This window comes from Calliphora vicina, chromosome 5 (genome assembly GCF_958450345.1).
Source record: "Calliphora vicina chromosome 5, idCalVici1.1, whole genome shotgun sequence".
Taxonomy (NCBI): Eukaryota; Metazoa; Arthropoda; class Insecta; order Diptera; family Calliphoridae; genus Calliphora; species Calliphora vicina.
In genome coordinates this window covers 70118367-70135271 of record NC_088784.1, presented here as the reverse complement: position 1 = coordinate 70135271, position 16905 = coordinate 70118367, and the positions used below count along the sequence as shown (strand labels likewise).

The window sequence follows — 16905 nt, the reverse complement described above, 5'->3', positions numbered from 1 at the left end:
TATACAAGTAAAATACTAAAAAAAAAAATTTTATTTTAAAAAAATATTTTAAATTTTGGGCTACATATGGAATATTTGGAAAAGTTTCCATTGTTTTGTCAACCACTTTATGCCTAATCACACAAAATCACTCAGATATGGTAGAAAAGTTTGAAAAAATTGAATTAGAAGCTTCAAAGGTAGACATTTAGAATAAACATACCAAAAACAAAGGTAATGAGAATCAACTCTTCATGCAGCATACCGTTCAAGAATCGGACGCCCGGCTCACACTTGGCGCAGACAACTAACTCTCGATGTTATCAAAACAGGCAAAAGCAGGAGTGAAATCAAGAACATCAAACAGAAATAACTAGAGAAAATTCGTTGAGGCCCTATCATATAAATAGAATCAACAGAAACCAATAAATATTAAACGACATTCATAGAGATGCCATAAATTCCGCAGTGGCAGGATATCGCACGAATGCCGTACTTTGAGGTCGGCCAACGCCTACAGCAAACTTCGAGAAGATTGCGAAAAAAGTATCGTTCTTGAACAAATGAGAAGAACAATTCCAAACTCAACATTTATGGAGTCTCTATGAATGTTGTTTAATGTATATTGGTTCCTGTTGATTCTATAATGAGCATAGGTCCACAACGAATTTTCCCCCGTTATTTCTGTTTGATATTCATGCTTAATGCTTTCTATCGTCCCGAAATTTTGTTCAGGGTGTTGTCAGGACTCATCCTGTTGAAGCAGCACAATTCCTAGGATTTGACCGTTATACAGAAGCGCCAGATTAACAACAAGGAGAAATAACACAATTAAATTTTGTGTTTAAGTGATTATTTATATTTTAAACATTCAAACCACAATCCAATTCTTTAAAATGTCCCACTGTTTATGATTTTAACAAAAGCAAAACCAAAAAAAATTAAAGAAACTCCACAGACAACCGTAATAAGAACCAAGTGGATAAATTGATTAGTAGTAGACTTTGTTCTTCATTCATTCTGTTCATTCTTTATTTTTATTTTTATTTCTATTATTTAGTTTATGTTTCTTTTTATTTGTTTGTTTGTTAACTCAACAAAGAGTGTCGAGAATTGTGCTTTAAATATGATGAAACAAGCATTTAATTTAACACACTAAAAATAAAATCCTTAAAAACTCTAGTTGTTGTCATAAATTTTGTATTGGACACATGTTTAGACCAAAATAGAAAATGAAAGAAAAAGCTAATATTGTCTACAACAATAACACATTGAGTTGCAAAGTTCCCCTTTGGGGGTTTCAACCTGTTATTTATACCTTTTCTTTGTTTTTTCTACTCTATTTTTATAATTTCTATAGGATTTTTGGTTTGTTTTTCACAAAAATATTTTGTTGGCCATATTTTTTATTTAACAAACATTAAAAAACACCAAAAAAATATATAGACAATATTTTGTTTGGAATATATAATTTTTTGTTGTTTTTTTTAATTTTTTGGAAAACTTACCGCTCCCTTGAGTTTTGAGCAAGCCTGGTGTTGTTGCTGCTGTTGCATTTGATGGCGAGTTTCTTTCATGTTTCAGCTGGACATCAGCCAGAGTTAGATGTGATGTAGTTGTTGTTGATGTTGTGGCCACTCCAGCTCCTGCTGCTACGGATGTTGTTGTGTTTGTTGGTATTGTTTCTGAATTATTACCATTGAGATTTACACGTGAAGAATTATGATTTTTATGAACATTATTGGCAACATTATTACCATTGTTGCTGTTACTAATGTTGTTGTTGTTGTTGCCATTGCCATTTGTCAAACGTAAATATGTCGTTGTTGTTGTGGCATTTGTTAATTTACTATTGTTATTGCTGGCTGTTGTTGTAGACAAATGACGTTGGCCAGTTGCTGAAGCTAAAATATCACCCAATTTGGTTGTGGTAGTTGTAACAACATTGTTGTTCGATGCATTTGATTTTTGAGACTTTTTGGTGCGAGTAAACGTTATAGTGCTACCACCTTTAGTCGTGTTGACACCAGCTGTCGTTGCAAGAGCCTGCTGTTGCCGTTGTTGTTGCTGCTGTTGTTGTTGTTGAATGGAGGACAAAGATGATGAAGATAAGCTTAGTTTATGTTCGACCGTTAGGGATGTGGCCAAAGATGATGAGGAATTCGATAAAGATGAGGTAGAATTGGCACCTGATGTTGTTGCTGTTGCTGATGAAGATGAATTGCGTATGACTAGGATAGACTGGGATTTTTCTAAACGCTTTAATGTTTGCAACACAAATGGTCCTTTATCATCGCCAGTTGCTGCCGCCGTAACCGTACCAAAACGATTGCTATCGGTGCTTAAACTGCGTGATGCCTGAAATTAAAGAACAATTTGTGAAATGCTTCAACTATCTAGTTAGGAAGAAAACAGCTAAAAAGATTTATATAAATAAAACAGCATTAAGCTGGATAGCATTAAGCTTGGACACAACCCTAATGTGGAAATTGTGCATTAAAAACACATTCAGCAAATTTGTCGTATTCAACATTATAATGGACTAATGCGGTATGATCTGTTTGTTCGTGCCGGCCAATGTTTTATGTCAACAACAATTGTACCAGAACGACTATTTTTCGGCGTCTTGCTGTCTGCTGTTGATGTACGTTTTCAACGATAGCTCAACGATTTTTCGAAGATTATTTGAAGTTGCATTTTGACAGCTGCAAATATTTCTCCACCCGGTATCACGCACCGACCAAACGTTTTGTAGGAAGATGAAGTCGTCCGCTTATGTGATCATTTAAGTTTAGAGAGTAGACATTTACATGGCCGACGAAAGTACGCCGCCCAGAAAATATCCTTGTTTAGATCTACGTGGTTTGTAATTGCCTCTAAATTCCTCAAAGGACTACCTGCCACACAGGTAATTCACTATCCATCTCCAGGTATTATTCGACATTATGGACTGCAGGATGGTCCGGGTAACAGTGGCGAAGCCATTCGACAGGTCAAATTACCATGGCTAGAGTCTGTTTACAATGTATTTGCTAGCTTAAACCCATTAAGCTCCGATTGTATATGGAGGATAATGCTGTGTATCTTACACATTCTGCTGCTGTTTGTTGAGGAGTAAGAGGGACAGAAGAAGAGTATCGAAAGTATACGTGTAGTGACAAGGCCCTTCGTCAGGTCAGGTGGCACGAAAAAAGTCCCTTCACAAAGTCTCTGCTAGTTTAAACCTAGTGAGATCCTGTGGTGCTGCTGAGCATCTTGCGATTTTACCAATTTTCAACAATGGAATCCCTCGACCTGGGTAGAATCACACACCTCACTGACAGGTTCAAAACAGTTGTCAAGTACTCGAATACCCGCTCGCCAAGGAGTGTAAACATCAGCATGGATGCCTTGACGGGTGCTGAATTAAAGCCAGATAAACTACTGATCGCCTGATCAGATCCAGACTTACTAAAGTAAAATATAGCGCAGTTACAGTATATCTAGTCTTCTCCAAGTCTTGAATGAGATGATGTTGGTGCGTGTTGAAGTACCCAAGGAACAAAGGGCCTTATGCCTGTTTCAGCCGATCTGGCCACAATATCTTGAACCTGAATATATTAGTATTTAGCAAATATATCATCGAATGTGATGCCGATGCTCTCTGCGGTCATTTTGGAGAACCATTCCATTATTCATCAGTTTTGTCTCCTGGACTGCAATAGTCTCTAAGTAAAAATATGAGATACTTTTGAGAGACTATTGCAGTTAAACTGAAATATCTATACCAAGATGCGTTTGTGAGTTTGTGGTATTTTGGGCCGTTATGTGCCCTGAGACGAAGTCGATGACACCGACGGAATTCGTTACAGTTGTCAGCATAAATCAAGTTCATTATCCACCACTTTCATGATTTAGTCCGACACAGTTCCTGAGAAGACACCTACCCAAACAAAAGTTTCACCTTTATCAGTTCTAGGTAAATGTGTTGGATTACGGTCCGCGATTTAGTTTAACTCCGATGAGGAGCAACATTTTTGGAATATGCTGCTCCGTCATTATAAATTACTCTAGACAATACTCCTTGTATTGTCTAGCGTAAAAAAAATTACAGAAGCGACTATGAGCTTGTTTAAGCAGATAGCTTACCAAGGTTTGATTAGGGAAAACGCTTCTAAGCAACACATAGTTGATATGGAAGATACCATCATCTTCCATATCTTTGTCTTGATCCTGAAAAATTCACAATATTCACAAGAATTATGAGTATTTAAAACCTTCTCATTATGATTCCTGTGACTATGAATGGGGACATTTTGAACGTATATACAAAAATAAAGAGAGAGGGAGCATATAGCTATGTTTATTACTGTCATTGTGGAGAACCTTTGGGGCATGTTTGGACATCTTAGTGAAGCTTCTTATGGATAAATATGTGGCTACACCGGGATCCCTCATTCCTGGTAGCCCCGGTGAGCCCCAGGGCTTTCTCCTGTCTCGATCATTGGTGAGGTCACTTTTGTGAACACACTGTGGCTGTGGTTAAAACCCAAAGCGGGAAGAAGCTCGTTGGTTTAAGGACTGATATTTGTGTCATTTGTGGCGACATGATGTAGTGGTAAAAGTGCTTGCATAAAAAACCAAGCACCCCAAGTTCGATCCCTGGTAGAGGACGAAATATTTTCATTATGATGTTTGAGTTTTTAAAATTAACTCCTCTCTAAACAATCCATCCAAGAAGCCCCCTGACTTCCCTCCCCCTGGAAAAGAGGATAACATCATGGTTAAGGTCAGAAAGCCCGACACCCCCTGGCAAAAAGGAATTAATCAAAGAATTAGCAAGGTTCCCCACCACTACACCAAATACACAGAGGCGTTGTTTCTAGGCAACTACAGATGGCAGCCCCATTATCCTAGACCAGCTACAGCAGAACAATTACCTAGTTACTTGGAACAACAACCGATTAAAAAAACTGATACAAGGCAAAAATAACAATAGACTCGTCCTAATGGAAACATAGTACATGGAGACGCACGATATTCCAATAACTAGGACAGTGCAATCTATATAGGAAATATGCGAAAAACACTTGCAAACAAATCGTATGCTTTCTGGAAGCCAAATGCTCCCAAGAGGGGTAATGGAGAAAAAAATTGTGTTATTGGCAAATCTCGGGCCACCAATTGTTTTGTATAGGTGCTGTTAGCTGAAGCAACAGAGCCATTGCAAGTAGCAGATAGCAATTGGCACTGTGTTCAGGAAACGTATTGGATTGGTTCTTGGTTCTCGGTCGAAGTATGTTGTATGTGGTGTCAGAAAACACACACTTTGAAGCCATAGAGCATATATTGGACTGGATTACCAAGCCGGATGTTGCTTCTTTGATAATTGGCCTGGGCTTAATAATTGACTATCTAGCTACGGATGGCAGGGATTAGATAGCCCGATCTCTCGAGCAAGGGGTTTGTGCATTGATCTGTGCAGTTAATGTACAAAAAGCTGCCAATTGTGTTGTCCTTGTAAGTCACACAATGGCAGTGATAGACGCATTGATTCTATCCAGTGTTAAGAGCACCGTGAGGTTGGGCCGTCAATGCAGGTACCCCCATTAATTTTAAACACATTCTATCATTATGAAGAAAACTTATGAGAGAAAAGAAACAAAACCCTCCGATCATGTTAACACGGCCATATCTTATGTTTACTTTATAAACATAGTGTACTTTGTACACCTCCACTTGGAGACCCCCAATGGGTTCTTTGTGAATCCCTTCAAAAGAGAGAAACATCAAAGAATGAACTACCCTACCATAAAAATAACATGCTATCTGCCATTGACATCCTCTAACTTCCAGCTAGCGATATTCTCTAATACATCATGATATGCTCTAGTCTATAACTTTTCTCGGTGCCGCCGAGTTTTAAATCTATGATTATCCTAATACTACTTATACTACTACTATTAAAAAACAATATAATAGCAGTCTGGTACCTGCCATTTACAACCTGGGCCATAGAGAATTATACATAGAGACGAGACACTCCAAGTTGTCAAACAAAAATACAAGAAATCATATGTTTGATGCAACAACAAAATACATTGACTAGCATATATTTTGTTGTTGCAAGAGTTAGGTTTTTGACAACAGACTTAGGTTCTTGACAAATACGTCTCGTCTCTACGTTACCCTATGATCTGGGTCTTAACGCTCCTCAGTCTTTCACCATTATTGTCCCATCATAGTGGCTGAGTTATGATTTCGACAATCATTGCCGCATTTTCAACTATAACCCTGAACTTTTCCTCGCAATCTCGTTGCCTTTCATGTTGCAGTGTTCTTGGTCCAACACAGTCTTACTTCTTTATGATCTCCTTATCCATGGTGGCATTATCCTTAGTTAGACCACCAACAAAATAATTGATGAATGCTTAAATATCTTACACGAATCTGTCCACAAAAGATAATGGGGCAACTTCGGAGTAGCATTCGGCGATGGTTAAACTCAAGTAACATAATCATTACTTTAAAGAGGAATTACAATAACCCAAAACGTAAGATATCGCAGTTAAAGTCGATACCAAAGCCAAATATCCATGGAGTTAAGGTAATTTTCTGTATTTGAATGAATAGAAAGAATTTGGCAAAGCCTTGAATGCCTCTCGTTGAAAATTTCCTATTGACTTTTTAAGTTTTTAGACAATTTGGCGGTACGTCTTTTATGAGTTAGTTATAGCTGTCTCCTATAATTATAATGGATGTAATGGATGGAAGTGTTTCTATATTAAAAATCTACTTCAAACAAACTTATGGAAATTAGCTGACTTTATTATATTCCCAACTAAAGATTTTCCCCACATTTAATAGTTACAAGAGCATGTTATTAACAATTGTGACATGTACTTACATTTTTAAATAGGAATGGTCTTTCCGTTCCAGATGTAACAGTGGAATTTGATTTTTTTAATTGTCCCGACTGCAACAGTACGGTTTCCAATTGACTAGCATTTATGGGAGTTTGTAATAGAATTGTATTCGTTTCCTTAGGGATTATAGTGGCTGTATTTGTTGCTGCTGCTGCTGATGATGATAAGGACGACGATGACGATGAGGTGGTATTGGCCAGTCCACTACTGCCAATGCCAACATTGTTAGCAATCAAGGATATGCTAGTTTTGCGTGCAACAGTTGTGGTTGATGGCAATTGTGTTAATGTGGCCACGGTGGCTTTTTCATTTTGTTGCTGTAATTGCTGCTGCTGCTGTTGTTGCTGCAACTGCTGCTGCTGTTGATGATGTTCACTGAGAAATGTAAAGATGTCCTGTTTATTTTGTATGACAATTTCGCCATGTTCATTGCGTGAACCACGCACAACAATTATATTGTTGCCTAAATGTTGCTGATGATGGGTCGGCTGAGTTTGCAATTGAAATTGCAATGATGATTGTGATACAGTTTGATTTGTTAGCTGTTGCTGCTGCTGTTGTTGTTGTTGCTGCATTAATACAAATTTTACTGCTTTGTTGTTGTTATCGTTGTATTAGCATTTGTTGTTCTAGTTGTTGCTGTTGCTGTACTTGTTCTAGTCTTTTTGTTGTTCGCCACCACGTTGCTACTGTTCAAACTTTGTCAATCAATCGAAATTGTAGACGACAACAGCGACATTAAATTGTTTTTGAAACTGTAAAGAAATATAAAGAAAAACATAAAAATTAAATAAATATATTTGTTTATTGCAATAAATCATTGATCATGTCTTGAGAAGGAAGTATTTAATAGAAAAACAACAATATAAAATAATACTAAAGAATATAAAATTTATTGGCCAGTGTTAATAAGGTGTGGCTTCTTTTCTCGTTCTTTTTCCGATAATTTTCTATTGTTTTGTAAACAAAAGCGAGTAGCGAAAGTAGATAATCAAAATAGGTAAGGGATGAACTCTAAACTAAAACACTTGTGAGAACTCAACCAAACACTTCTGGGTCCGAAATATGACTTGCTCAGACTCTTACTGAATGTAAAATCTTGGTCGAAATTTCACCAATTGCCAAAAATATTTTGCCTCTTAGACAGAAGTTGACAATGGTCCAAGAAAAACACCGAAACTATATAGTTAAACTAAGACCCATTTTCGCAATATCTGGTTATCGTTTTTCATAACGATATACTTCCAATTAATATTATTTTTGGAAGAAAACTATTAGTATATCGCCACAATAAGAAATAATCAGAGATTGAGAAAATGGGTCTAAGCCCCATGTTAGTATTAAATCTAAATATACTCTGATTTTAATTAATTATGTTTTTTAATCTTTTTATCTCCGGGAGAACCAGCCGATACTACTGACAAATTTCACTAGATCCATCAGTGACACATCTTTGAAATAGTCGATATCATGAAAAAAGTAGAAATGTATCTCACTCAACCTTCCCTCTGGTAACGTGCAGTTACAACAGTCAATACATCAAAATAACATAATTAATACTAATACAATTGGGGGATTCAAACGGTCTCCTATTAGGTCGTATTGTCATAATGTCATAAAATATTTTTTTAGTTTAAACAAATTTTTGTTGGGTTTAAAACAAAAAAGTTATAAACTAATAAGACTTTTTGAGCTATGCTTATTAGTTTGTCATAAAATAACACTTTTTTTGTTTGCAAAACAACAAGAATTTGTTTAAACTAAAAAAATATTTTACGACATTACGACCTAATAGCAGACCGTTTGAATCCCCCAAATATATATTAGCATATTGTTGTCAATAATTCTTAAACAGTTTATGTGAATTCTAATTTGTTGTCAATAATTCCCAAACAGTTTATGTGAATTCTGATATAAGACATCTAGAAGCTAGAATCGCAGTCCCGATCTACTTATACTTTGCGCCCGGGTAACAAAGCATAATTAGACGAGGTCTAAATTCTTACTTCGTATTAATACTGTAGTTAGCTGACCGAGAGCCGAAGCATTTATCTCGCCGGATTGTATTCATTAGCTATTCATATCCAATAAGTAGTAGTTAGCCGTCGAGAGCTGAAGAATTTATCTCCACCGATAGCCGAAGCAATTATCTCGTCGGGTTGTATTCATTAGCTATTCATATCCAATAAGTAGTAGTCAACCGATGAGTGCTGAAGAATTTATCTCCTCGGATTGCATCCATAGACAGTATTTACAAATAATAGTCGTTAGACGACCGAGATCCAAGATCCAAGACAGTTCTGTGGTAAAGATTTCAAAGGAAGCAGACCTTTGAAGAACCTGGACAGACTAAGCATAACCCGGCTGGAAACAAAAACTGCATCACACTCTTGCAAAACAGGACAGTCAAATAGAGGTTTGATAATTACTACTCTTCTTCGCCCAGAACAATTTCTGCTTTTAAATGATAATTTCATTTCAATTTTGGCCGCAACTATGCTGTACGTGATTCTTTTGGAGTGTCCAATTTTCGATTACTCTAGCTACTGCTATATCGTGAATTAATGATCGATGATGCAAACCATATTTTGCTCGAAGTGCCCAAAAAACATTTCTTATATTGGGTGTATGATTTAAAAATGCTAGTTTTACAATAGATACCGTATCTTTTGAACGCGGTTTTTATTTTTAATTACTTACTATTTCATTTTAAAGGGAACAGATAAGTTATTTATTCTCACTTAGTTATAAAATATTATGCTTCGAAAATGTCAAATTTTGTACCAATGAATCGTCATATGCGGGAAGTTTAGCTTTACTTCTTTAATTTCAAAACAAATGTGCCGCTGAAGCACAACGATTGTTCACCGAAGGTTATGACGAATTGGTTTCATCGGTTTCAACCTGCGAGAGATGGTTTTTGCGGATCAGAAATGGTGATTTTTGACACGGAAGACAAAGATCGACCAATCCAGCCGAAAAAGTTTGCAGAACATAAGGCATTACTCCATGAAGATTGTTGTAAAACTCAAATAGAGCTTGAAAAATCACTGGGAGCTACTCAAGCAGCAATTACAAAACGTTTGCGAGCAGCAGGATTCATCAAAAAGGTAAAATTGGGTACCATACGAATTGAAGCCGAGAAACCTTGAAAGAAAATTTTTCATGTCCGAAATTATGCATGAACATTATAAAAAAAAATTAATTTTTACACCGAATCATTGCGATGAAAAATTAATCCATTACAATAACCCAAAGCTTAAGAGATCGTATTTAAAGCCCGGCCAACCAGCCGAATCGACACCAAAGCCAAATATCCATGGAGTTAAGGTAATTATCTGTATTTGGCCGAAGCAAAAGGGTCCTATCTATTATGAGTTGCTGAAATCTGACCAGAAAATCACAGGGAATTTATTGGGAATGTAATTGATTCGTTTGAATCGAGAATTGAGCGAAAAAGGTTCAAAATATGCGGCCAGACATAAAACCGTAATATTCCATCATAACAACGCTCGGCCACATTATGAAATACCTTTTGCTTCGCCCGCTTTAGAGTCCAGTCCGTGCCTCTTCCAACTGCTATTTGTTTCGAACGCTCTCTATGTGATACGCTTCACTTTGGAACAGAGTATCCGATATTGGCTTGATACGTTCTTGGTCTCAAAGGATGAGCAGTTCTTTTGACTCGCAATCCATATGTTGCCAGAAAGACGGAAAAATTTATAACTATTGTACAAATGTTTCAAAATAAAAGCATAGAATGCTGATTTTCGTAATATAGCTGAATAATTTGGAGACGTTGTTGCGGTATGAATCTTTCCATGATGATTTGTCAAACAACACTGAAAGTCCATTTACATTACAGTTACGTCCAATGACGATCCATTTAGTTTACATGGATGCTGTCATTTCATGGAACACATACTACATTGACATGGTTTGTCCGAGCTGGTCCAGAAGATGAAATTACGATCTTTTCATATTGGAGTTAAGAACCTTGAGTGTCTAAAGTTAATGGTCCATGTATCGAGATTTATTTATCGCATTTTGCTCCCGGCTTCTTCGATGGCGTATGATTATGCTTGGAAAACTTTACAGCTGTAGGATAAATTGTAATAAACCAAGTCGGTATTCTGATCATAAATTCGCCTGTTGTCCCAATATTGTACTGCCTTCTTTTTGTAAGATGGTGCCGTGACCAATATAGTCTTGCTTCAATATCTCTGTGAGACCCATTTGTTCCACTCCTCAGGCCAATTCGGTGAATTCAGTTAGTAAAAAATCAGTGGGACAACTAGTATTTGTACATTGTACAGAATATAAAGGTTTGTTTATGTGTCCATCACTCTCCACCAGACAAGAGTACCATAGATCTTATGACCACTGTATAGAAAAAAAAATAGAGGAAAATAAATATGTAACTTCTAACTCCGATTTAAATGAAATGCTCAAAGAGAAAGTGTTGTCGAATTCGTCTATCTGAATAACGTTTCCACGAGAGCTTAGAGTTGAAAATACGCCCAGGTATTTGGCTTTCCTCGAAAATTCAGTCGTGGTGATCCGGAACGTTTCATAGGTACATGAAGGTCTGATACCATGAGATCAATTAGTGTTGGAAGAAATGTTCCATTAAATAGGAGTACAACGTCATCAGCACATTTGGCAACCGTCCCACTGATTTTGAAGCGGATTTTATACAGGACAAGATTGTACAAAAGTGGAGGTGAAAAGTGAAATTTTTACGGGTGAATTTCTAGTTATAACTTTTATTGTTTGATGCATGTCCAAATTAATGGCCCTTCTCTTCAGCATATTCTCCATTCTCTTCGTTATTCGTTGGTCTATCTGTAAGCCACTTAGGGCCTCTACTTGAGAATATATTCACTTTGTTGAAGGTAGCCCATATACTCAGAAAAGATGCCATTACATACTCTTTCCTGTCTAGTATTTCCTCGATATTCCAACAACCTCAATATGTCACTGATCTTCCTTTAAGATATACATATTGTGCCCTGCAGACTGAAGATATTCCTGACATATTCCTGAAATATACTTAAAATGTTGAGGATTCTAGTTAAGACTCTTTATTCTTTAATTAACTTTCCTTTTCAAATATTGACATGAACAAAAAAGTCAATAACTGAATTCATTCATTTATTGGCCTGTTTAAACATTTCAACAATCAACTTTCAACAACTTGTCTCGTGTCGTGTTTTCTTTTGCTGTTAAACAAACTACAACAACTTGTCACATCTAGTGGGTTGGAATACTAGTAGTTGTTGAGTTGTTCAGTTGATTATGCCGTCCCTCCTTTTTGTCAACTATCAACAAAAACTTCAATTGATATTGTCGTGCACATTGTTGTCGGTATGCAAACTATTTATTGTCATCAACTTTGTAACATTTTAAAGTGAGCGAACGAGCGAATAAGTCAACATGTTACTTTTTTTTAGAACAATTTTTTCAAACATTCTGGGTAGTTGTTGGTCTATTTGTACATGTAATAATATTGAAAAAAAGTGTGTTTGTGTGATTTTTTTTTATTTGTTTGCTGGTCAATATGTGGCCTGGCCTTCAGGCCATTTTCACATTCAAACCAAATACAAAACAAACCGCCACCACACCATAGCTTCTTTGTTCGTAAAAAAAAACCTAGTAGCAATGAAGTCCACGAAGAAAGAAAAGAAAGATAAACCATCTAAAGGGTAAACCAACCGGAAATTTATTACTTCATATTGTCATGTACTTGTGTACTTTGTTGTATATTTTTGCGTTTGAAATACCGTCACTGTTACGATATTTCGCGTAGATATATTTCATCCACTCGCTCTCTCTCTCTCTCTCTCTATCTCTCACACACTCTTTCTGTTTTTATAAAAAGTATGAATGTTGTATAGTTAGAGTTAGAAGTTGTTCATTTATTGAGTTTTTCGAAAGTGCGGGCCATGAAATGACAATGACATCCATTGTAAACACATTTTCCCCCTGCCTCTCCGCCCTAGCAAAGTTTCACAAAGTTTTTATTTCCTCCAAATATGAACAAAAAAAAATTAAGAAAAACAAGCAGTATAAAGTAGCAAAAAGCAAATATATCAATGAGATTGAATAAAAGGCGAACAAAAAAACAGTGTGTGCCAAGAGTAAATCCAAATTGACTTTAAATTGTTCAATAGTTGGTTGGAACAGTGTGTGAAAAGTGAACAAAATATGGATTTTAAAACTTCAAGTACCAATCGTTGATACCGCTAAGCTACCGTTACCTCTAAAATATCCTTTCAGCTCGACTACCGTTACCGAAGTAAAAAATTGCCTATAAAAATTATTTAATATTTCCAACAAAACCCAACTTGATCCTACAAAAAGTTGGCCAAACAATCAAAGCTCTACCGTCAAACTGATTCCAATGTCATTAAACAGTATCGGGAGAACTTGTCTGTTGATAGAAAACCCGGTTCACGTAGAAGGAATGATCCACATGGTGTTTCTATAGCCAACACATCCGGTAGGAAAGCAGTCCGGTTAGCTCAGTACTCACACTATTTGGTACGAAAAGTTAAAGCCAATGCAGGTTTAAAAACATACAAGGCTCAAAAAGTTCCTGACAGCAACTCTGCTAAAAATTTAGGGACCAAAGTCAGTGTACGGAAATTGAAGTCAAATTTTATTAAAAAAAATATTCCTGCTGCATAATGGATGACGAAACCTACGTATGGACAATTTTTCACAGCTTCCGGGTCAATATTTTTATGTTACTGATGCTCGTGGAAATGTTGTCGAAAAGTTTAGAATCCAAAAGCAGAAAATGTTCCCAAAAAGTTCCTGGCATGACATGCAATATGCAGTTGCGGCAAAAGAAGCCAAACATTTCTTACAAAGGGTTCTGTAAATACCGAAATTTACATCAAGGAATGTTTACAAAAGTGGTGGCTTCCATTCATAAGACTTTTTTATTAATGTGTCAGTTATTTTTGGTCTGATTTGGCATCCTGTAACTATGGTAAGCAAGGTCTTGAGTGGTACAAGAACAATAATATGTTATTTGTACCAAGAGAGGCAAATCCTACAAACTGCCTAGAGCTAAGGCCAGTGGAGAGATATTGGGCTCTTGGTAAAAGAGAATTGAAGAGCACAAAAAAGGTGTCCAAAAGTGTGGTAGATTTTAAACGGAGATGGACTACCTGTTCGAATAAAGTGACATAAAGCTCTATAAATACATAAATGGAAAGGTTTCCGAAAAAGGTTCATTAATTCATCACTATTGATTAGAACTATACAAATAATATTTTTTGTAAATTGTAATAATAATTTCAATCAAATGATTGAAATGTAGGTTTAGTGGTTCAATTTTATTTATGACCAATTCCCATCTTTCTGGCAACATATTGTTACGTTTTAACCTTTTCAAAACGTTGGTTTATTTCCTTGAAATAAACCGGATACTTTTGATTGCAAATAAAAGCCGTTTAGTAGTTTAAAAATTGTAACAACTCTTTATTTATTTAAAATGTACTACAACAGAATAAAAAAGTCACTCAGTGTTTTTTACACGTTTATAAATTCGCAGAAATACAGACACACTTTATGTACACGAATTCACTTGAAAATACCGCACACTTTAAACCACTCAGTTGTTGTTTATTTGAATAGCGTCTCTGATAGACTCTCTCACGACTGCAACCTCTGCCACTATTTATAACACTGCCACCTGCACTCTATATTGTTCTTTAACTGTCAAAGCTCGTATATTCGAAGCCTAGAGCATTCGAATACACACGCCATCTCTGGTGAACTTTCTACAATGTTCTTTAACTGTCAAAACTCGAATATTCGAATTCGAATATACGAGTCGCAGCAAACATTCAGCGTTGTCATACTTACGACCAATGATCAACTCAAAGCTTTTATTTAATTTTAATGATGCCCACAGATATGTTACAGTTTGAGAAGTACTGCTTTCAAATAGCATTATGCAACTTTAAATCAGCCGTTAAAATCGTTATATTTGAATTCAAGTACAATTTCGTAACAATATGGATTCCGAGCCAAATGAACTGCTCATATTTTAAAGCCAACAATGAATCAAGCCAATATTGGAGACTCTGTTCCAAAGTGAAGAGTATCCCAGAGAGAGCGTTCTGTTTAGATCGAAAGAAATGGTAGTCTGAAGGGGAAAGGTGAGACAATACTTTCCAACCACTTCTTTCTAAATAGTATGTATTGCAACATGTGACCGAGCATTGTCATGATAGAATGTTACGGTTTCATATCTGGCCGCATATTCTGAGCGTTTCTCGGTAAATGCTCGCTTCAAACGAATCTGTTGCGTTCGGTAAATGTTAACTGTGATGGTCTGGCCAGATTTCAGCAGCTCATGATATGACCCTTTTGCTCCTACAAAATACAGAGCATTACCTTAGCGCCATATATAATTGGCATTGGTATCGATTCGGCTAGTTGGGCGGACTTCACATACGATATCTTACGCTTTAGGTTACCGTAATGGATCTATTTTTTCAACAAAAATTTGTCATTCAAGGACTCTCAGCTTCAATTCGTATGGTACCCCATTTTCCTGCTTTTGGATGAATCCTCCTGCTTGCAAACGTTTTGAAATTGCTGATTGAGTAGCTCCCAATGATTTTGCAAGCTCTTGTTGATTTTGAGAACAATCTTCATGGAGTGATGCCTTAAATTCTTGGCCTTCAAATATTTTTTGACAGCCTGATCGATCGGGGCTGTCATAGAATCAAATCATTGTCGGAATCGGTTTTGAAAATGACAGAAGAAGTACTTTGGTCTCGTGAAATCGAAAGTTGTCGGTTTTATATTCGATCTAGAATTAAATTCTTCATTAATCAAAAAATTACAATGGCTTTCATAAATCAAATGTACCTTTTTGTCGTTTTCAAACCCGATTCCGACAATGATTGGATTGTATGACAACCCCGGATATTTGTCTTCTGTGTCAAAACTTATCTCACTCATTGAAACCGATGGAACACATTGGTGTGCTTCAGTGGCACTTTTTTTCAAATTAAAGAAGTAGAGCATATGCGGGAACATATAACGATTCGCTGGTATTTATAAATTTCTCAACATTTTCCCGAAATTCTCCCATTAAAGACTTTATAGTTACACAGAGCAAACAGATTCGTGATAGGAACCGAATTTGTTGCCAATCGAATGATTCTACCTTTGTGATCGAATTTTAAAGTTGTGGCTACACAATTTTGGAAATGATAACAAAAATGTGGTTGCTTCAACCGAAATTCTTCTTTATCAACTGACATTCGATTGATAGAACCGAAAAATTCGAATCATTCGATTGGAAACATACTTTATAGTATGTTTAGTGTGAAGGAAGCTAAAATTTCGAATGATTTCTGATATCCTCTTTCACAAAATCAATCATTGGTAATTTCATCCCAAGGATGTTTTTTTAAGTCCAATAGATGGTCAAATTGCTGCTCTCACTTTTTGACATTTATGATCAGTGTACTCAAGCAAATCATGATGAATATATTGATGCTTGAACAACTCTACCAAATTATCGCAAACTTGTGTTCAGCGATTAGGCTAATTTTTGGCGAAACGTGTTTGTTAATAAACAAAATTGCCGCATATGGAATGAGACCAATCCACAACAGTGCTATTTAGCGCTGATGGCATCACCGGACCTTATTTCTACAAAAATGAAGCCGGAGCTCGAGTTACGCTCAATGGATATCGTTGCCGCACCATGATCAATGATTTTTTATTTGAAAATATGGATGACATTGATCCGGGCGAGATTTAGTTTCAACAAAATGGCGTTACGTGTGATCATTGATCAAGCTACTTTTCTCGAATGCACAGGCTGGGTAAATTTAAACTTATGCAGTAAATTGGCTTAAAAATACTTTTTTTTATTGATGAATTTAGTTTTATTGATATCAGTTCTTGAAATTTCATCATTTGACAGCCAATTTACTTCATAGCCTCAAATTTACCCTCCCTTTCAATAAAATACCACAAGATTTAC

The 16905-nt window shown here is 36.2% G+C and overlaps 1 protein-coding gene across 1 annotated transcript in view; it reads right to left on the bottom strand.

Annotated features, from left to right (window-relative positions):
• Camta (Calmodulin-binding transcription activator) overlaps positions 1-16905 on the bottom strand; it is a 211387-nt gene that overhangs the window by 182018 nt on the left and 12464 nt on the right. Inside the window, exons 2-3 of the mRNA XM_065511212.1 lie at positions 6866-7639; positions 1488-2337 (exon numbers count right to left, since the gene is read on the bottom strand). Of these exons, the coding sequence (XP_065367284.1) occupies positions 1488-2337; positions 6866-7459 (1444 nt within the window). The 5' untranslated portion in view covers positions 7460-7639. The remainder of the gene's footprint in view (positions 1-1487; positions 2338-6865; positions 7640-16905) is intronic.